This window comes from Oncorhynchus keta, chromosome 21 (genome assembly GCF_023373465.1).
Source record: "Oncorhynchus keta strain PuntledgeMale-10-30-2019 chromosome 21, Oket_V2, whole genome shotgun sequence".
NCBI lineage: Eukaryota > Metazoa > Chordata > Actinopteri > Salmoniformes > Salmonidae > Oncorhynchus > Oncorhynchus keta.
The window spans coordinates 28,537,845-28,560,938 of record NC_068441.1 but is presented as its reverse complement, the minus strand read 5'-3'; the positions used below and the strand labels follow the sequence as shown (position 1 = coordinate 28,560,938).

At 42.4% G+C, this 23,094-nt stretch overlaps 1 protein-coding gene and 1 pseudogene across 2 annotated transcripts; both read right to left on the bottom strand.

Moving 5' to 3' along the window:
- Positions 1 to 1,142: 1,142 nt before the first annotated feature.
- On the bottom strand, positions 1,143 to 3,973 carry LOC118400371 (matrix metalloproteinase-19-like; annotated as a pseudogene).
- A 324-nt stretch (positions 3,974 to 4,297) lies between these two features.
- Positions 4,298 to 21,321, bottom strand: suox (sulfite oxidase). 2 transcript variants are annotated; one of them, XM_035797168.2, is made up of 5 exons: positions 21,165 to 21,321; positions 11,606 to 11,682; positions 8,673 to 8,868; positions 8,129 to 8,401; positions 4,298 to 6,338 (listed from the first exon to the last, which is right to left on the bottom strand). In XM_035797168.2, the coding sequence occupies exons 2-5, from the start codon at positions 11,662 to 11,664 to the stop codon at positions 5,103 to 5,105; spliced, it is 1,764 nt and encodes a 587-aa protein (XP_035653061.1). In that variant the 5' UTR covers positions 11,665 to 11,682; positions 21,165 to 21,321; the 3' UTR covers positions 4,298 to 5,102. The 2 variants fall into 2 exon arrangements, with proteins under 2 accessions (XP_035653061.1, XP_035653062.1); XM_035797169.2 differs by lacking the exon at positions 21,165 to 21,321 and adding an exon at positions 13,384 to 13,455.
- Between the last annotated feature and the right edge of the window lie 1,773 nt (positions 21,322 to 23,094).

The following is a 23,094-nucleotide window of genomic DNA, read 5'->3' as shown; positions in this document are numbered from 1 at the left end:
TGCATTTTGCATTTATATTTTTGTTCAGTGTACAACAATTATTTTGAAATGGTAGGCCTATACACTGAAATGTGAATTCCCTTGAGCTTGTATGAGCCACATCAATATGCAGGATGAGGTTCAACAGCGACATTAGTACACAATTATAAACCAGTTATAAAATGTAGACCTGTGAAAGCTGGTGTCTGAACACCAATGATATCATGCTTCTCTTTGTGGGCAGTGATAAAATATACACACCATAGTCCTAGAAATGCATAACATGATGACAAACTCACAAATACTTTTTCAGACCCGTCCACAGTATCTGCAAGTGAAACGTCAAAAGAAAACAAGAAGTCTCTAACTGGAACACCGTTGAAATCAGTAGTGAAAAGAGGACACACCACAATTGAATAATCCAATCCACATCTGTGGTGAGGGAGAAAATGGCCCCCCTGGAATGCCCCCTAAGATCATAACACACACACAGATCTAAGCCTAACATGTTTGGGCTGTTGGAAGAAAAGAGCAGATGAATACAGCTGGAGGTCCTGCTTGTGTTTGATGGAAACAGAGAGCTTAGCCATCAAACCCAGCAAGTTACTGCTCCAGAACTAGAAATGCATTTTACTTATGTGGGACGACACTCAATACGCAACCTGATAAAAGTTGTGTTTCAAGAATAATTAATTTGATATAACATTTCAGTTTTATGTACATTGACTGTACCTAACTCAATCCCCACTTGAAATCATAATATAATAATAATAATATATGCCATTTAGCTGACGCTTTTATCCAAAGCGACTTACAGTCATGTGTGCATACATTCTACGTATGGGTGGTCCCGGGAATCGAACCCACTACCCTGGCGTTACAAGCGCCATGCTCTACCAACTGAGCCACAGAAGGACCACAAATCATGTACCAGTACCACTGTCAGTCAATCACTGTCAAGTAATTTAACACAAGTATTACACAGTTCATAATATCAGTCTTTCTTTAAAAATCATCTCATGGCGATATGTTTATATGGTTTCCAGACACCTCACAGTGTGAACACAATGTTATCACAGTGTGGTTGTGGTTCCCTGAACTGAGCACACATCACAAAAGCACCCTATCAAGGCTTATGTCTGCTTCCCCCTAGTGTCTTGCTCCTAACAGTGCATCCAGCGTTAACTCTTTCTGAGTGGACAGCCTTTGTCTACCCTCAGTAGACTGTTCACACGCCAGTACCCTCTTGAAGAAGTAGATTTTTCCATTGGTCCAGGTAAAGGCAGCATCAGGGCTGGAGGGCACCCCATTGAAGAGGTTAGACAAGGGTTTGGGGTACACGTTGAGGTTACTGGAGTGCAGCTCATCCCACTGCCAATACCCTGTACTCTGAGGAGACGGACAACAGAGGACAAAGATGATTAGTACAAATGTTTTTTTTTAAGGTGGTTATTTGGCATATTCATCACATTCAAGCGGGTAAAAATGCTAAGGCTTCAGTTGTTATCATTAATCTATTATCACAACTTACTGAAACCATAAATCTCAGTTGTCATTTGTAACAATGTTGAGTTTACTGGTTAAAAAGTATAGACATAATTGTGCTGTGTTGTGTTCAACTACCTTGAAAAACACCAGATTCTTATTCTTCTCTAAGTACAAAGCGGCATCAATATTAGGTGCGAGGCGTTTGAGCTCTTTGGGATACCTGTACACCAGTTTTCTCCTGGACTATCTCCACACTATATCACCTGTGGTCAGAACCAGTTTTGGTGAGTAGGCTGAAATGAAGTGAGATTAACAGTAACACATTCTGGGCCAGATCACTGTCAATCACTGTCAAGTAATTTAACACAAGTATTACACAGTTCATACTATTAGTCTTTCTTTAAAAATCATCTCACTTTACCTAATTTGTTAATCAAAAACATTATACTTTTTAAAGTCGAGAAAATATTGTACCTTTAAAAAAGTATGTTTTGTTGGTTCTCTGAGAGTAAACAGCTGTTTTCAGGTTCCCAGGCAGTCCCATCCACAGCCGGTCGATCTTCATGGGTGCATTGTACCCCGTGTCAGAGACCATCCACACATAATCACCACTGAAGGCAAATGTCTTCCTCCATGGACCTGATGAGAAAGAGGGGCATGAAATAGAACACTGAAGGTCCAATCAGAGTGTGATGTCAACCTGTCATATCCCATCTTCAGTTCCAATGAAGAGAGTAAAATAAGGTTAGTTGGCTTTATCAGAGTAAGAAATATTGCTTCAATCTTTCTTGACTAGTGGAAGGCAAAACTTGGTGAGGCAAAAATAAGCACTTCCAAAGGAGACTGCTCTGTAATGTATATCGCTGGCCAGTATTGTGCGCAGACAGTTTACCCAACATGATGGCATCTAGCCTGGCGGTGAAGGGGTCTGGGATGTCTCCCTCAGCATCAGGGAGGCTGTCTGTGGGGAGTGTCACTGTTGGCTCAACTGGAACACTAATACCACGTTTACCTAAAACAGACATAATTGGTGGAAGGGATTAGACTTAAGAGGATAAAAGCATTATATGTGACATTTGAGCCCTATTGTAATAATAAAGTATTCTGATAAGGAGGTACTACTGTGTATGGAAAGCCAGCAGGTCAGAAAATCCTCAGGTCAAACTCAGGCTCCACTTACCATACGTAGCTTGGATGCCTTTTACGTCGTCGGGATGCAGAAGGAAGTTGCTACGGTAACCAGTGTAAAGAGGGGCTATCAGAGTACTTCTGTATTGCGAGTGGTCTAAGCCCAGGGCATGGCCTATCTCATGGGCAGCGATGATACGTAGTTTAATGCCGTAGAACATGCCCTCGGTCCAAAACTCATCCTAGTCAAAATGAACAATCCCTGACTGTGGGTGTTCAGCATGGGCCAGCACGTGACCTACAGATTTAAAATATTTTATATTATTTTATATTCGAATGGCAATTAGGGTTACTCCTACTGTGTGTGTGTTAGGCTATTGTTACTCCAACCCAATTGTATCCGGCCCATAGGCAGACGCACCCCTCCCGTCAAAAGGCACGGCACAAGTGGCATCTTTCGTGTGGAATGAGATCCTGATGTCAGCTCGTCCATACTTAACCTCTCGGAAGCTCAGGGGAGCCACATCGTTTCAATACTTAAATGCAGAGCGGATGGCCCTCTTTGTCTCACTCTTCAGCACGTCTGGAGTGTAGTTGTAGATGCACCAGGTCAGGCTTCTCTTGCGCCAGTAGCCTACAGTAGACAAAAAAACATGCATTTTACTACAAACACGTCTAGACGAGAAACTACAAGTGTGTAAATGAAGATTATTTTTATTAGATGAGGATTATTATTATCATTTAATGTGCATAGTGTCTCCCTAAGTTTTAAGAACTGACCAACCATCTGGGAAACAGTGGTCCATCCCACCCCCACATATCCACATGTTTTCACTCATCCAGCACTCTGTACTTGAGGGTTTGTTGATTGAAGCGGTCCTCTATGCCACAGCGAGACTGTCTCATCATCTCTAGGGTGGCCTTGTCAATCACTCCAGTGACAGGAAGGTCTGTTACCCTCTGGAACACCCTCGGGAAAGGAAGGACTGAAAGCTCCAATAGCAGATACATACAGCATGTGTGTAGTGTAAATGTAAGGCAAGGAAACATTTCCTTCCAATGGGAAATGTTATGCTAAAGAATTGCATTGATTGTAGTACATGTATCAATGTGACTTGCAAAAAGCTATACAATAGAGCTGTGTTTGGATCTGTATTCATAAAGGGGGAATTTAGAGTAAGTGTGTTCAGATTTGTTGTGTTGGGGAAGAAGAATCACACATTGCCATGAAGAATTACACATGTAAGTTGTTGTTGTGTTCATAGAATGTAGTTTGTGTTGCTGTGGATCTACTTTACCTGAGTGCCTCAATTACATCTTCTTTCTGGAAGCCCTGGTTCTGAGGATCCAGTGAAGTGTGCAGATAGCCATACTTCATCAGGTATGCCTGGTAACACAATAATCACAGTGGGATACAAGGGTTAACTTTAGAAGTTTGCTGCGAGCCAGGCCTAATCGCCCAACATCAGTGCCCAACCTCACTAATGCTCTTGTGGCTGAATGGAAGCAAATATCTGCAGTAATGTTCCAACATCTAGTGGAAAGCCATCCCAGAAGAGTGGAGGCTGTTATAGCAAAGGGGGGGACCAACTCCGTATTAATGCCCACTGTTTTGGAATGAGATGTTTGAACAGCAGGTGTCCACATACTATTGGTCATGTAGTGTAAGTTTAATATTCAACATTAATGTGTTATTTCTAAATACGTTTTTTAAGTGATATTTATTACATATTCATTTAAAGCTCATAATCAATCATGTAGCATGTAACCAGATAGGTGGAGAAAATATGTTTTATCACAATTGACAAAAGCAGTATCGCTGATTCATTTCAATGCAACATTGTGTGCAAAACAATCTCTCAAAAATATTACTGAGAACTTTTGTGAAAATCAAAACAATACGGCACCTTGCTTAATGCAGCAGATAACACTAGCTGAAACTTACAAGATCAAAGTGCTTTTGATCTTACACAATGAATAATATTATACGATAGATCATTTATCAATTGCTATAATCAATATGGGTTAAGACAATGCAACTCAAAGAATTAGAATATTCTCTGGATCCAGCAAATGACACCCTTATAAAAATCATGAAATAGAAACAAGCTTGTCGTTAAAGCCAAAGAAGTTAGTGAATAGATTTTAGGATATGAAAAGGACAGCACTGGCAAGGTGTTTTTGCTTGTCTTTGAGCAACTGTTGACTGTTGCTTCCGTTATCTTGTTTTGTGGTGCGTTTGGGATTCTTTTTAACCCAACTGGCCACAATGTTCTTTAAGCGCTCAACATTAGCTACACACAGATGAATGCCATTTTTTTTTCTTTTTTTCCATCTCCACTGAACAGAATTAGCTGTTTTGCGGCGCAACAAGTCAACAGAGGGGTTTTTAGTTTCAGTTCCCCCAGAGCTTTAGCGTGTTACACGCTGTCTGTCTGGAGAGGGGCAGGTTAAAACATCATCTGTTTACCTCTACACTCTTTAAGACTTGAACACAACCCCCTAGATCACAACAGTTTCTGCTTTTCCTCATCCTCCTTGACTGCGACTTTCACCCTGTGCCAGGCGTTACTCAAAACTCCCCTCAGGTTCCAGATAGGTGCCACTGAGTCTGGCTGCATGTTGTAGCTGTTGTCCACCGCCTTGCACACAATCTCCAGTTCCTGGACTGCGGGAGGCAGTGGGGCTGTCAGCTCCCACAGTTTCCAGGCCCAGGCTCTGCCGGGTGGGGGCGAGGGGGCCGGGACCTGCCCCTTCTCACTGCTCTGTAGCTGCGCCACTTGCCAGGTCCGCCCCCCATCCAGAGACACATCGACACGCACCACCTCCCGGCCGCCCCCGCTCCAAGCGTAGCCCTTCACCGTCACCTCCTCTGCGCTGCGTTCCACCACAGCTCCCTCCACTGGCTGGGTGATGGCCGACTGGATGGGCAGCTCCTGGATGGCTGGGGCCGACTTGAAGTCCACCGTGTCCCAGTCAGTGGCGGGGGAGAAGCCCTTGTAGTCATTCTGCTGCCAGTGGCTGCTGCTCTCCTCCTCACTCACTATGATCTTTCCCAGCCACTTGACATTGCGGGCGCCCACCGTTCCCGGCACCACCACCCGTACGGGATAGCCGTGGTCAGCAGGTAGGTCTTCTCCATTCATCTGGTAAGCCAGCAGCACGTCGCCCTCTTCACTTACCGCCTTGTTGAGCGGGATAGATGCTCCGTAGGTGGTGCCGGTCACGTCACTGTCAAGGCCTTCAAATTGAACGTGGGATGTCTGCTGGGCCACCTCTGACCTGTAGCCAGCTGCCAGCAGCACATCCTTCAGCCTGGCGCCGCTCCACGTAGCATTACTTATCGCAGCGATGCCCCAATTGAGCCCCTTCACCTGCTTGACTTTATTCATCTCCGAGCGGCGGTTGCCAGCACACTGCAGCGTGGCCGTGACTGTGTGTTTGGGGAAGCGTGTCTTCAGCTCCTCCAGAGAGAGGCTCAGAGATGCTCCACCAGGCACACCCTCCACCTGCAACCGGTAGGATTTCGGGTCCACTTGTGGCACAGGCAGGTGGTTCCTCTTAAAGAAGATGGCTGAAGGGGTGATGTAGTTGTCGGAGAGGATTTCGGGTGGGGGCTCGGCATTGAAGGGCTTGAGGCTGTTGATGCGCAGGGCAGGGTGCCGCTCCGGGTCGGTAGAGTAGGGGTCCGTGGATTTCACGCTTTGTTGCTTCCGCCGATCCTCCGCACTCAGCTCACCCACCTTTAAAAAAAAAAGTATACATAAGTATATACATACATACATACATATATATATATATATATATATATATATATATATATATGTGTATATATACATACACACACACACACACACACACACACACACACACACACACATACATACATATATATATATATTACACACATACACAGTGCCTTCAAAAAAGTATCCAGACCCTTTGACTTTTTCCAAATGTTTTTAGGTTACAGCCTTATTCCAAAATTGAGGAAAAAAATTATCAAATCTACAAACAATACTCCACAATGACTAAGCAAAAACAGGATTTTAGAAATGTTTGCTAATTTATTAAATATAAAAAACTGAAATATCACATTCACATAAGTATTCAGACCCTTTACTCAGTACTTTCTTGAAGCACCTTTGGCAGCGATTACAGCCTAGAGTCTTCTTGGGTATGACACTACAAGCTTGGCACATTTGTATTTGGGGATTTTCTCCCAGTCTTCTATACAGATGCTGTCGGGTTGGATGTGGAGAGTTGCTGCACATCTCTCCAGAGATGTTCGATTGAGTTCAGGTCCGGGCTCTGGCTGGGCCACTCAAGGACATCGAGACTTGTCCCGAAGCCACTCCTCCATTGTCTTGGCTGTGTGCTTAGGGTCGTTGTCCTGTTGGAAAGTGAACCTATGCCCCAGTCTGAGGTCCTGAGAATTCTGGAGCAGGTTTTCATCAAGGATCTCTCTGTACTTTGCTCCGTTCATCTTTCCCTCAATCCTGACTAGTCTCCCAGTCTCTCCCGCAGAAAAACATCCCCACAGCATGATGCTACCACCACCATGCTTCACCGCAGGGACGTTGCCAGGTTTCCTCCAGACGTGACGCTTGGCATTCAGGCCAAAGCGTTCAATCTTGGTTTCTTTAGACCAGAGAATCTTGTTTCCCATGGTCTGAGTCTTTAGGTGCCTTTTGGGAAATTCCAAGAGGAACTCTGGAGCTCTGTCAGAGTGACCATCAGGTTCTTGGTCACCTCCCTGACCAGGGTCCTTCTTCCCAGATTGTTCAGTTTGGCCACGTGGCCAGCTCTAGGAAGAGTCTTGGTGGTTCCAAACTTCTTCCATTTAAGAATGATGGAGGCTACTGTATTCTTGGGGACCTTCAATGCTGCAGAAATGTTTTGGTACCCTTCCCCAGATCTGTGCCTCGACACAATCCTGTCTCGGAGCGCTACGGACAATCCCTTCAACCTCACAGCTTGATTTTTGCTCTGACATGCACTGTCAACTGTGGGACATTATATAGACAGGTATGTGCCTTTCCAAGTTAAGTCCAATCAATTGAATTTACCACAGGTGGACTCCATGTTGTAGAAGCATCTCAAGGGTGATCAATGGAAACAAGATGCACCTGAGCTCAATTTCGAGTCTCATAGCAAAGGGCCTGAATACTTATGTAAATTAGGTATGTGTTTTTAATATGTAATACATTTGCAAAAATAAAATTACAAAAAAACGTTTTGCTTAGACATTATGGGGTATTGTGTGTAGATTGCTGAGTTTTTGTTGTTGTTGTTAATCCATTGTAGAAAAAGGCTGTAATGTAACAAAATGTGGAAAAAGTCAAGGGGTCTGAATACTTTCTGCAGGCACTGTATATATTTTATTGTTATGTTATTTAGATAAAAAAGAGAGTAAATTGTAACAAAGGTTTCATAATAAGAATTGGTTGTGGGAAGATATGCTGTCGTAGCAACAGTAGAATTATTCACACTTGCGCAGACCAGATAACAAGACCATACACAGCTCGCCCACCTTATACTCAGACAGGATCTCCAGCACGTGGTCTTGGCTGTGAACGGCATACAGTGCCCAGAAGGGCTCCAGAGCCCCACCTGCTGCTAGCAGGATCTTATCACCACCAGGGTGCATGGACACAAACTCTGTGATGTCATAGACACTGCCCTTGTAGGTGACCCAGACGCCCTCCTCAACAGAGCGGTGTTTGGTGACCTCGTCCTGGGTGTAGATGGGTAGAGAGGAGGCTGGGGCTATGGGCTGGACTATAGTGGTGGCTGCCTGCTCAGTCTGGAGAGAAGACAAACAACAGTCAAATATCAGCTACAGAAGAAAAATAAAGAAAAAAAGAGCAGAAACATACCGAAAAGTAATTTTTGACATTATTTATGCTACAAAACAGGTAACAAAATGAATTGTACTGAACAATATACAGCCTTGAAAAACTATAAATGCTGTTAAATGCCCATATTGTAGGTTAGATTTCTCCAACAGTATAATAGCATAAATGCACCACAACTTCCATCACACCAGCTATTAGTACGCAGACTATCCCTCTCACCTGGCTGTGGTGGAGGCCATAGGCCAGCAAAGCCCCTGTCCCAGCCAGCAGCCCTGCTAGGGCGTGTCTCCAGTTGGGGCCATGGCTGCGTTGGTACTGCCCTGACTTATGCCCCCCATGACTGCTGCCCCAGCGTGCACAGAGGCTGCCCGCACACACTGCCACAGGAAGGGCCGCACCCTGCAACAACTGCACCCTGTAGGAGACACACAGACCAGCGTCACAATCAGACAAACAGTAGGGGTGGGTGCCAAATGGCTCTGGCCAAAAGCAGTGCACTATATAGGGAGTCATTTGAGACACACAGAGCAGTTTACTCATGTACTGATTGCTTTCATGTTACAGATAGTTACACCCATGTCCATACAAAGGACAAGTTATGGTAGGCAGTGCAAATATACTTGAGTAGATCCTGCTGTAAGATAAGGCGTAACTATGCAACTGACAAAAGCTTTTTCTATTCATGGACCAGAGGGCTCATCTAAAAAAGTTTGGGCCCATTAGACTTAACTGACATGTTAAAATAGTTTCTATGGTCCAGATTTCACCTGATAACCCAGACAGAGGCCTCTCCTAGGAGACTCCACTCCTTAAAGATGTTAAAGGTCAGGCAAACTGCTCACAGTTCATATCAATAAGCAATAAAACTAACTAAACAAATAAAGGGGGAGACAAATCTGTATTTCAGGAGCTCGTTTGATAAGGAGGTAATTGATTATCTCTGCTCCTGCTTGGAAATCATTAACCCAGCTTCTGACACTAGGGGGACATTCCTATTTAGTGCACTACCGTTGATCACTTTTTACTTTGGGTCCTGGTCAAAAGTAGTGCACTATGTACAGTACATTTGGAAAGTATTTCGACACCTTGACATTTTCTACATTTTGTAGATAGAGATCACTCAGACAGAGCTCCAGAGTTCCTCTGTGGAGATGGACAACCATCTCTGTAGCACTCCACCAATCAGGCCTTTATGTTAGAGTGGCCAGACGGAAGCCACTCCTCAGTAAAAGGCACATGACAGCCAGTTTGGTGTTTGCCAAAAGGCACCTAAAGGACTCTCAGACCTTGAAAAACCAGATTCTCTGGTCTGATGAAGCCAAGATTGAACTATTTGGCCTGAATGCCAAGCGTTACGTCAGGAGGAAACGTGGCACCATCCCTACGGTGATGCATGGAGGTGGCAGAATCATGCTGTGGGGATGTTTTTCAGCGGCAGGGACTGGGAGACTGGGTCGAGAGAAAGATGAACGGAGCAAAGTACAGAGAGATCCTTGATGAGAACCTGCTCCCCAGCGCTCAGGACTTCAGACTGGGGAGAAGGACACCTTCCAACAGGAAAACAACCCTAAGCACACAGCCAAAACAAAGCAGAAGTGGCTTCAGGACAAGTCTCTGAATGTCCTTGAGTGGCCCAGCCAGAGCCCGAACTTGAACCTGATAGAACATCTCCGGAGAGACATAAAAACACCTGTGCAGCGACGCTCCCCATCCAACCTGACAGAGCTTGAGAGGATCTGCAGAGAAGAATGGGAGAAACTCCCTAAATACAGGTGTGCCAAGCTTAAAGCGTCATACCCAAGAGGACACGAGGCTGTAATCACTGCCAAAGGTGCTTAAAAAAAGTACTGAGTAAACGGTTTAAATACTTATGTAAATGTTATATTTTTTAAAAAAAACATTTTTTTTTAGAAATGTGCTCAAATTTCTTAACGACTGTTTTTGCTTTGTCATTATGGGGTATTCTGTGTAGACTGATGAGGGGGAAAAAACGATTTAATCCATTTTAGAATAAGGCTGTAATTTAACAAAATATTTAAGACCTGTCTGGGTTGGCGCCCCCCCTTGGGTTGTGCCGTGGCAGAGATCTTTGTGGGCTATACTCGGCCTTGTCTCAGGATGGTAAGTTGGTGGTTGAAGATATCCCTCCAGTGGTGTGGGGGTTGTGCTTTGGCAAAGTGGGTGGGGTTATATCCTTTCTGTTTGGCCCTGTCCGGGGTTGTCCTCGGATGGGGCCACAGCGTCTCCTGACCCCTCCTGTCTCAGCCTCCAGCATTTATGCTGCAGTAGTTTGTGTGTCGGGGGGCTAGGTTCAGTTTGTTATATCTGGAGTACTTCTCCTGTCCTATTTGGGGTCCTGTGTGAATTTAAGTGTGCTCTCTCTAATTCTCTCTTTCTCTCTCTCGGAGGAGGACCTGAGCCCTAGGACCATGCCTCAGGACTGCCTGACATGATGACTCCTTGCTGTCCTCAGTCCACCTGGCCGTGCTGCTGCTCCAGTTTCAACTGTTCTGCCTTATTATTATTTGACCATGCTAGTCATTTATGAACATTTTAACATCTTGGCCATGTTCTGTTATAATCTCCACCCGGCACAGCCAGAAGAGGACTGGCCACCCCACATAGCCTGGTTCCTCTCTAGGTTTCTTCCTAGGTTTTGGCCTTTCTAGGGAGTTTTTCCTAGCCACTGTGCTTCTACACCTGCATTGCTTGCTGTTTGGGATTTTAGGCTGGGTTTCTGTACAGCACTTTGAGATATCAGCTGATGTACGAAGGGCTATATAAATACATTTGATTTTGATTTGATTTAAAAAGTCAAGGGATCTGGGACGCAGTTAGCCATAGTGAAAATTATTCCTTTAAAGTCAATCAGGACATACTGGCCCTGCCTTGCACTTTCCTGGCTGACAGCCCTGGGTGGCTGGTGTGTGTTTTTTTTTAAAAAGACATGTAAGATGTTTTTAGTGGCTGTTCCGACTCAGACCTTTGACTAGGCAAGACATAAACAGGTCATTAAAGTGGACTATAGCAATAAGGGAAAAAGGCAGATGCCAGGTCTGCCAGAATGGCCATGCAGTTGGTGATATATTTTTTATAACTTTGATATTACTTTTAAGCTGAAAGGTAACAAATGCAGCTTATTTTATGACTACCTTTGAGTCTTGAGAAGGCCTACTCTGGTTAGGCCTCGACAGTGTCTGAGGAGCAGCATTGCATTGGTGTTGATAGTCTGAGGGGAAAGAAGTACAATTAATAAACAAGAAGCACATATATACACGTTCCCCTAACATGAAAACCTCATTTAAAAATACCCATTAGCATGGACCCATGCAAAACATGGATGTCATTCTTTTTAACACAGTCAACTGCCTCATGAGAAATGCTGACCCTACTGTTCTGTTATATTATAACATGGTAGATCTGTACCTGAGATCTGTAATCATAGTTTTTTGTTTGCAATTTTGTCATGTAAAAACTGTCGCACTGGCATTTTCCATCCATTAAGCCAGGTTCGGCAATTTACCTGTCTCACATCAACCCACTTGTACTGAGGTGGGAGGGGTGGTAATATTTGAGGTATGTCGTAAAAGCAAGCACAAAAGTGACAATTGCATGCAGCACGAAAGTTGAGTCCAACCAAAAGCAGGTCTTAACAATAACACAGATTGCTTGGTTTTTCATTTCAGCAGCCTATCAACAAAGGATTTGGTTCATGAGACTGCTTTAAATAAATATTAAATCACCAAAGCTTTATTAAAAGATCAAGTTTAAGAGCAGCAAAACAGTAAGTGAATGCAATCTGTATGATCCTTCCACGATGTTTATAAAACGTATCATGTATGGGGACTGCTCCTGCAGAGACACGGTCATTTGTGCTTGTCGTTTTCGTGCTTGTTTATTTAATGTGTTTTAAAGTTGCGATCCACCTCCATCAACCAAGTTTTTAGTGGTATGAAATTAGATAGCTAATAATGAGGCAAACAGCAGTACTTTTGCTGTTAGTTAAAACAAATGTTTTAAGTGAAATGCACCAATCATGCTGTCGACCAATATATCCATATCAATGGATATAGAGAGCCGCAACCGCGGATATCGTACACAAGATATCCTGCTTATTCTCCGACCCTTGGCTGCAAGTTTACACTAGAATGGACTTTCAATATAAAATGTGAATACTTTCAATACACAGCTGGACTCACCTGCTCCCGCTTTCTCACATTGTGCTATTTACAAACAAACAAACAACTGACTGGCTCAACTGGGGAACTACAATACGTTTCATAATGTGACAGGTGAAATTAAGAACGTGGTCTGCTTTATCTCCTAACGTATTGCACAAGTTAACTACAGGTATTTGCTTACAAAGTAGCTACAAAAATGAAAATTGGTTGAAAAAAATAATCATTTAAACAGTATTGAAAACCATCCCATGGCTATTTCCAAATACCCCAGTATACTGTATACCGCCCAAGCCTACTGACGAGCTACAGGCAATACCTGTCCGAGTACCGACAATCTAGCCTGATTTGTCTGAGACCTGGCTTATGGAACAGGAACCCGACTCTGCAGTGGAGCTGGACGGCTACACAATCATTAGAATGGAAGCATCAACTCCACTAAGCGGAAAGGCAGAGAAGTTTGAGTTCATCAACGAGAAATACTGTAATTCAGCCCATATCACAACGAAGCACCAGGTCTGTACTAAAGATATTGAACTCCTTGCTCTTAACCTACAGTTATACTACCTGCCACAGGAAATAAATCAAGCCCGACTGTTTGTTTACATAGCCCACAACTGCCGACGTGATCCATGACCTTGTATCCCTGGCTGAAACAGTCACCTGACGCAGTAAAGCTGATCATGGGAGACTAACATGTGCAGTCAATCTGAACATTTTCCATCATACCAGCAATATTTTACATGTCCTACCCGAAATGAAGCCTGTCTGGGCCTCTGTTATGGTAACATCCCAGGTGCGTATTCCTCCAAGACACTACCCAATCTCGGAGATTCAGCTCATAATATGGTCCGGCTCATCCCAGTCTACAAACCGCGACTGCAGTGAGAGAAGGCTAAATAGGTGGAGATTAAAAGCTGGACTCCTGAAGCTACTGACGCCCTCCAGGACTGTTTCAAGCCCACTGACTGGGCGGCCCTGACGGACAGAGACATTGCATGACCGTTGATAATGACTTTGTCTTTGCAAATTATTTGAACAGTTTCTATTGCAGGTTTGGTGTGTGATTTTACATCGCAGCAGAAAGTGGAGTCATTGGAAAGCGGGATAATTCCAGATTCATGGAAAAAACAGCTGATTGTCCCAGTACCTAAAAAAAAACCAGGCCAAAATGAAATAATAACTTATGCCCTGTAATCTGTACCTATGAAATGTTTTGAAAAAATAATTATAAAAACATCTTCTCTCTGGTGTCTCAACTGGGGGTGGGGTGTTAACCCCGGTGTCCTGGCTAAATTCCCAATCTGGCCCTCAAACCATCACAGTCACCTAATAATCCCCAGTTTATAATTGGCTCATTAATCCCCCTCCTGTCCCCTGTAACTATTCCCCAGGTCGTTGCTGCAAATGACAATGTGTTCTCAGTCAACTTACCTGGTAAAATAACAGATAAATAAATAAATAAAACTAAATCCAAACCAGGGGTGTTGATGATGTGTTACTGGTCATGCTGAACAACATTTACAAACACTTAGAACAGGCAAATAGCCTAGTTAAAGTGGTATTCATTGACTTCAGTAGCACGTTCAATAGCATCCAATCCCACCTACCGGTGGATAAACTGGTGAATATGGGTGTCAACTCTGTACTGATCAACTAGATTAAATGTGTGAACCGTACCCAACAAGTTAAATTTAACTCCGCCATCTCCACATCTAAAACGGTGAATATGGGAGCCCCGCAAGGTTGCGTACTTTCGCCAATCCTGTACACGAACGATTGTCAATCCTCTGATCCAGCCCAAAAATTATTTAAATACGCAGATGACACCTCTGTTGTGGGTTTCATCCACCCAGGAGCCAGTAACTTCTCAGTGCAATTTGGCGTACCAGTTCAACATTTACCTGCTGTGTCATTGTTGGTTGTTGAGCAACAAAACCGACGTGTGCGCAACTATGGGGAAAAACAGAAGAAAAAAAAGAATTCACGCGAAAAAGTCATGCTATTTGCATTTAAGCAACATGATTGGACGTTCATTCAACAACGCTCCTCGCGAGTTACAACTTCTCGAGAAGTACATAGCTAAATTGATGCGTTCACACAGCACACATGAGCTGTCTACAGTAAAAATAAGCTCTCATCAATCCACTTGCTGAATTTAGAGAAATTGATTTACAAGTAAACGTTCAATTGTGAACATCCTAGTAATATGCTAGCTACTGCTGATAGTCTGCACAAAGAAAACTACAAAAAGACACATAGCATTAATCCACTGTAGCCGGATCAATATCTCTTTTTAAAGGCTGTTGTGTTAAAGGGGCAGCATCCTGATGTTAAATGTTTAAAAAAATCTTCTCAAAATGAGAGGAAAAGTAATGACTTACACTGCTAGATTATATTACACAGCTTTTTAATACATACCATAATAACCAACTTTTGCCTAATACAGCTGAACATAGAAAGCACGTCAACCTATTGGCCCTGCATGACCCTTATGCATTTTAACTAGGCTACGCCATGTCCGGGCCAGTAAAGTTTTGATTAGTGTTATTTAACATTGGAAACTATAGGAATAGTGGTTTTGGGTTGATTTTTTCCTTTAATATTATATTACCACGGGGAGCAATTATGGTGCCTGTAACTGTATTTTGACATAGCCTATTTAAGACAAGTTGTTTAGTTTTGATTAGAATTATTCACTCTTCTAAACCTTATCAATAGTGAATGTAATCTTGCTTATTGACAACGTTTGACATGTACATGACAGAAATAATGCAATTTACAGTCGGTCTAGCCCCTATATCAGTGTGAATGCTATGTTCAACAATATATACTGAACAAAAATATTAAAAACAACCATTTTACAGTTATATTAACTGTAAGGAAATCAGTCAATTGAAATAAATAAATTAGGCCCTAATCTATGGATTTCACAAGACTGGGCAGGGGCGCAGCCATGGATGGGCCTGGGAGGGCATAGGCCCACCCATTGGGTAGCTAGGCCCAGTCAATCAGAATTAGTTTTTCCCCACAAAAGGGCTTTATTACATTCAGGAAAACTATTGAGTTTCATCAGCTGTTTGGATGGCTGGTCTCAAACGATCCCGCACGTGAAGAAGCCGGATGTGGAGGTCCTGGGCTGGCATGGTTACACGTGGTCTGCAGTTGTGAGGCCGGTTGGACGTACTGCCAAATTCTAAAACAACGTTGGAGGTGGCTTATGGTAGAGAAATGAACATTCAATTCTCTGGAAACAGCTCTGGTGGACACTCCTGCAGTCAGCATGCCAATTGCACACACTCTCCAAACGTTATGTATCTGTAGCATTGCATGACAAAACTGCACATTTTAGAGTGGCCTTTTATTGTGTAATGATAATGCTGTTTGATCATCTTCTTGATATGCCACACCTGTCAGGTGGATGGATTATCATGGCAAAGAAGAAATTCTCTAACTGGGATGTAAACAAATATGGGCACACAATGAGAGAAATAAGCTTTTCATGCGCGTGAAACATTTCTGGGATCTTTTATTTCAGCTCATGAAACTTGCGACCAACACTTTACATGATGCGTTTATATTTTTGTTCAGTATATATCCATATGGGCTAGCTTAAAATGTCACGAAAACAATGCACACGCTTCAATGGGGCAGAAGTCAGAGCTGTTGTGATTCTGGATGGCCAGATGGCTACCAACATTGACAAGAAACTGCCATGTGGGGAATCGTACGTGGTTCATTTCAGCTAGTTTCATCTTGTTCTTGATAGCATGTCTTGTTTTGAGGTGTTTTGACCGATTTCATGGCAATGCTAATGCTAATGCTAAAATTCAAAAGCTAGCTAACCAACAACTGTAACAATGTATTTGAGAGACAACAAGTGATCATTGTGTAAATGTATTTGTTTTCAATAAACATTGGAGACTAAATATCATTTACATTCTAAGCCAACCCCATCTGCTTTGCCCCATAGTTGCGCACACACACACTTCGGTTTTGTTGCTAAACAACCAAACCCATTTATTAAAGCCACGTAATTAGGCTTCCTACAATGTAGACCGAAAACATGTTCAACATATTTAGGAAAGATGACATAGGCCTACATACATTTAGTTTCTCTAGGCTATTTAACAAACTATGCTGTAACGGACTAACATTCTTATTGGAGTTGATGACAATGCAATACATAAAAGACTGTAAATACACAACTTGAAGCAACCACATATTTAGCCCTGGAGCATGTTGTGATTGGCCAGTGAGGGGGTCAAGCCTACACACACCTACAACTAATTTATGAATCAAAACTCAGTCCTTTCGCACTACCGCACCCATAATTCCGATTGTGAAAATAGCTGAAATATTTCTGCCACATCCCCAAACCTATAACGCTACCGCAAGCACTAAGATTTACCATTGCGTTAGGCCTAGGTTTGTTAAAATAGAGCCCAGAGTGTGTGTGTGACCTAAAAAGAGAGTCGGTGCTATCAGATTTCACAGTGCCTGGGTGACCCCAGCATGAGTCTGGCATGCACCCAACAATACAACCAGGGTATGCACCCAACAATACAACCAGGGCACGCACCAAAGTTCAAAATAATTGTTCAAAGTAGACATGTCATTCCCCATGAAGTAACCTGTTCACTTTATTTTGTGTACAGTATAGTCCCTAGTTATATCTACAGAGGGGAAAATCTCACATGGCAGGAATAGGGCAAAACTATTCAGTTTCAGTTCAATGTATATGGAACTCTGTGTCCTAAATGACTCTGTGTTGAGAATGTATGTTTTCAAATAGAAAGGTTAGCCTTAACAATTTAAGGGGCATTTGTCATATGAGATATCCAGTTCCAGTTAACTTAGCATGACTCACTATAACTCAATATTAACTGCTCTCCGTTTCACTGCCAACATGTTCCTGCTGCTCCGGAATGAAGTTTCCCCTAGATCGGGAGCCTGATTGTTGTACTGTTGTACTTTTGCCCCAGCCCCAACTAACACACCCGACTCCAATAATCAACTTCAGTTCAGAGAGTAATTAGTTTAATCAGCTGTGCGTGCTAAGGGATGGAGAAAAAGTGTGACACCACTCCGGCCCCCGAGGGCTAAAGTTATCTATCCCTGCCCTAGATACAGATCTAGGATAAGCTTCCCTTCCTCGATACTAACCTTAACCAATAGTGGGGGAAATGCAAAACTGACCCCAGATCAGCATCTAGGGGCAACTTCACCCTATACCAGTACTGCACCAGCAACCAATAGGTCTTTCAATATCCTTCAACGCCTCCTCCTCGACCAATCAAGGGCTACCAAGCCAAACTAGCCAAGGGGCGTGAACCAAGGGGAGGGCTAGCTTGTCAGAGTCAGGTCTTTTCTCAGCCCATTCAGAACTGTTACAAAAGTAGATTCAGTAGGGAAAGAAGAAGTAGGCTAACGGGAAAACTCTGGGCCCTTGTAGTATTAATAAGCTATACATGTTGTATCAACACTTATTTAAGTCTTGTTTAAATTCCTGTTTATGACTTTAGCAGCTACCTGCATCATTTACTTATATCATTATCATCTCATATCAGTTTCTGACAGTACCGCCTAACACCAGTCAGAGCAGTGGGTGACCCTTACGAAACTGGCACTTGATCAGATATTATGCATTTTACCACAACTTCCACAACCACCAACGCAGGTATATAAAAATGACCTGACAATTTCATCTGGATGCATTTTGGGTAATGAGAATTTGGGGTTAAAATGTAAAAAAATGAAGTGTGAAAATGTATTTTAAATCAGACATCTTAGCCTTCAGAATGATAGTTGATTGTTGAAGATGCATCATGGTTTTCTACACTGAATAAATATAAATGCAACATGTAAACTGTAAACTGTTGGTCCCATGTTCCCTGAACTGAAATAAAAGATCCCAGAAATGTTCCATATGCACAAAAAGCTTATTTCTCTTAAATTGTGTGCACAAATTTGTTTATACCCGTTAGTGAACATTTGACCTTTTCCAAGATAAACCATCCACCTGACAGGTGTGGCATATCAAGAAGCTGATTAAACAGCACAATCAAACGTGCTGGGGAAAATAAAAGGCCACCCTAAAATGTGCAATTTTGCCACACAAAAATGCCACCGATGTCTCACATTTTGAGGCAGGAATGTCCACCAGAGCTGTTGCCAGAGAATTGAATGTTCATTTCTCTACCATAAGCTGCCACCAATGTCATTTTAGAGAATTTGGCAGTACGTCCAACCGGCCTCACAACCGCAGACCACGTGTAACTACACCAGCCCAGGATCTCCACATCCGTCTTCTTTACCTGCGGGATCGTCTGAGACCAGCCACCCAGTCGGATGATGGAACTGTGGGTTTGCACAACCTAAGAGTTTTTGCAAAAATTGTCTGAAACCATCTCAGGGAAGCTAATGCATCCTTGTTGCCCTCAAGAGGGTCTTGACCTGACTGCAGTTCGGCATCGAACCCGACTTCAGTGGGCAAATGCTCACCTTCGGTGTTCATTAGCACGGTGGGGAAGTGTGCTCTTCACGGATGAATCCCAGTTTCAACTGTACCGGGCAGATGGCAGACAGCATGTATGACATTGTGTGAGCGAGTGGTTTTCTGATGTCAACGTTGTGAACAGAGTTCCCCATGGTGTCAGTGGGGTTATGGTATGGGCAGGCATAAGCTACAGCCAACAAACCCAATTGCATTTTTCGATGGCAATTTGAATGCACAGAGATAATGTGACGAGATCCTGAGGGCAATTGACATGGCATTCATTCGCCACCATCGCCTCATGTTTCAGCATGATAACGCAAGGCCCTATGTCGTAAGGATCTCTACAGTATTCCTAGAAGATTAAAAATGTCCCACTTCTTTCATGGCCTACATACCCACCAAACATGTCACCTGTTGAGCATGTTTGGGATGCTCTGGATTGACGTGTACGATAGCATGTTCCAGTTTCCGCCAATATCCAGCAACTTCGCACAGCCATTGAAGAGGAGTGGGACAACATTCCACAGGTCACAATAAACAACCTGATCAACTCTATGTGAAGGAGACATGCCACGCTGCATGAGGCAAATGGTGGTCACACCAGATACTGACTGGTTTTCTGATCCACACCCCTACCTTTTTTAAAAGGTATCTGTGACCAACACATGCATATCTGTATTCCCAGTCACATGAAATCCATAGATTAGGGCCTAAAATGTATTTATTTCAGTTGACTTATTTCCTTATATGAACGGTAGGCCGTCATTGTAAATAAGAAGTTGTTCTGACTTGGCTAGTTAAAAAGGTTAAATAAAAATTTAATTTAACATTTAAATTAACATTTAACATTTTAAACTCATAAAACTCTTTGAAATTGTTGCATATTGCGTTTATATTTTAGTTCAGTGTAATTCAACTACTGCCAGGGTTAAAACAGGTTTCATGAGAATCACCTGACTACACTATCAGAAGAGTGAAAAGTTGGTGATTAATCAACTGTTTCAAGTGGTTTATTGTCCATCATAAATCTACATAAGACCGATTGTGATAACACGTTAAACACAGCAATCCGGCGCTTCCTGCCTAGAACAAAATGTCCTGGACACTGAAAGAGTGCATTTACTTATTTTCATGCAAATTGAGGCACTCATGTGGTAAACACCCTTTTAGTAGGTTTTTAATCAAAAGTCAAATATATTTTAAACAAGTCAAATATACTTTAAACACAGCATCCTGGCTTGATACATACATACAGAGTAACAAATCCTGGATACTGCAATTGTATTATAGTGATCCTGCTATATGAGCCACGGTACAATTCCAACTAAGAGAGTTAACCCTACTGAGTATTGACGCAACTCGGGTGTCTGGCTTTCATGCCAGCGACCCGGGTTCGATGCCTTGCCGTTCGTGTTAAAAGTGGGATGACTGCTGTAAGGCCGTCACGCACGACCCGGACTTGTAAGGGGGGCTAAGCAAGCATACGAAGCACCGGAACGTTCCGTGCCTTCCCGTTGCGTCAGCAGTGTTCTAATTCATACCAAGTGACGTCACTATTGACGTTATGCGTTTACTTTCACACCAGCGACCCGGGTTCGATTTTTGGTGCACCGTTCGCTAGATATGTGTTTTTTTCTTAAGTAATCAAAACCATATTTGCTTCAGCACTAATTCCACATACCCTTATTTCGAATGGCATCAATGGTTCAATTGATTAAGAAATACTCATGATTTAATTCAATTAATTACCTAACGTTACCTTTGTAGTGACTGCATAATCTGAAAATCGGATGGATGGCAAAGACCTGATCAAATGTCATGGCTTGTAATCATAGCTGCTACCAGCCGCAAACTAGCTACATTACGTTAGCATTAGCTAGCATGTGGATTTGCCAGCTAGCCATGTCAGGACCATGTCATAAACAAGCCACTCAATAGTATTTCTAGGTGTGGCTAGTGTTCTTGCATTCCAATTATTGAATAGAATCGATAAATTAGCATCTTTAAAAGAAAGTGACATTAACTGTTACTCACCTTAAGTTTAATATTGTCTATTTTTTTTATTCCAGATGCACATACAAGTCCTCGAGGATCGAGCTCTCCTCCACTAGCCGGTTGGGTACGTAGTTTGATTGTCAGTGGGCGAGTTCGTCTTGCATGCCCCGGTGCACCGGGTCGGTTGAGATGTTGTTTAACGACCAATGGAATGGTCTAAAATATGCAACATCCGCCCATCCAGGGCAACTGGCAATGTTAAACGAACTCGCTCATTGTGGAATACTCGCTGGCCGAAATTGGCCAAATAGGGTTAACTAGCTACTACAGAAATTGTCTACATCCCCAAATCAAATGGTAAAACATAAAGCAAGCCGTGAGTAAACCTATTTTGTTATTCCAATTCCTGATGCTGCTGATCAATTTAAATATCCAACATCCACATTTGATCAGATACCACTTTGTTTTACATTATCTGAAGATGGTAAATCCTCACTGTATGAACAACAAATAGTGGGGAAAGATTTCTAAACGAAGATCTGTATTTAGACAAATGTCTTTTAGGTGAACGGAGCAAAAATGATCCAGCTCACCGAAAATTGGCACCCAGGATAACACAGGGTGTGTGATTTAAATTTAACAGAAAATTCCACAATGAGGAGATAGCATAAGATCATAGGGTTTATGTAAATAATAACACTATTTATTAATGTATTAACTGCTACTACAATTGAGCGTTAACAGATTAATATCGTATTTTTCAATAGACTTCTTTCACTTCTAGAAAATCTGGATATCCACCGATCTGATATTCTTTAATATTGCAGCATATTAAAACGGAGACTGTGGTGTCTCTCCGATTTTGGAAATTAACTACCAACTTTCTACTATGTTGCGAAGAAAATAGTACTACTATACTGTAGTCAGACAAGCACTACACCTGCTCATGGGACTCTGAGGTTCCGTCTACACCTATCAGGCAAATTATGGAGTAGAATTTATATTTTTCATTGACCGCTCAACTCTCAGATATGAATAACATGAAATACACTGTAATAATGTGTGCTTCAGTATCAAGACTGAAAACTAAAAAACAACAACAATCTGCCATTTTGAACCGATTTAATTATCCAACAGCGTTACCTTGTGGTAGAACAAACCCCCTACATTTACATGCTATTATGACGACACTTAAGAAATGGCTCCCCAAAGGAAGGACATACAACTAATGACAAAGTTTAATCCAAACTTTCATACAAAAATCTAAGAAACTGTCACATTTACATGGCTTTGGCTTAAGTAGCACTAATATAGATACATACAGTTGAAGTCAGAAGTTTACATACACTTAGGTTAGAGTCATTAAAACTCATCTTTCAACCACTCCACAAAGTTCTTGTGAACAAACTATAGTTTTGGCAAGTTGGTGATGACATATACTTTGTGCATGATAAGTAATTTTTCCAACAATTGTTTACAGAAAGATTATTTCACTTATAATTCACTGTACCACAATTCCAGTGGGTCAGAAGTTTACATACACTAAGTTGACTGTGCCATTAAACAGCTTGGAAAATTCCAGAAAAAGATGTCATGGCTTTAGAAGCTTCTGATAGGCTAATTGACACAATTTGAGTCAATTGAAGGTGTACCTGTGGATGTATTTCAAGGCCTACCTTCAAACTCAGTGCCTCTTTGCTTGACATCATGGGAAAATCAAAAGATATCAGCCAAGACCTCAGGAAAAAAAGACCTCCACAAGTCTGGTTCATCTTTGGGAGCAATTTACAAACTCCTGAAGGTACCATGTTCATCTGTACAAACAATTGTACGCAAGTATAAACACCATGGGACATTGCAGCCGTCATACTTAACTGACTTGCCTAGTAAAATAAAGGTCAAATATATATATATATATATATATATTTTAAATACTGCTTAGGAAGGAGACGAGTTCTGTCTCCTAGAG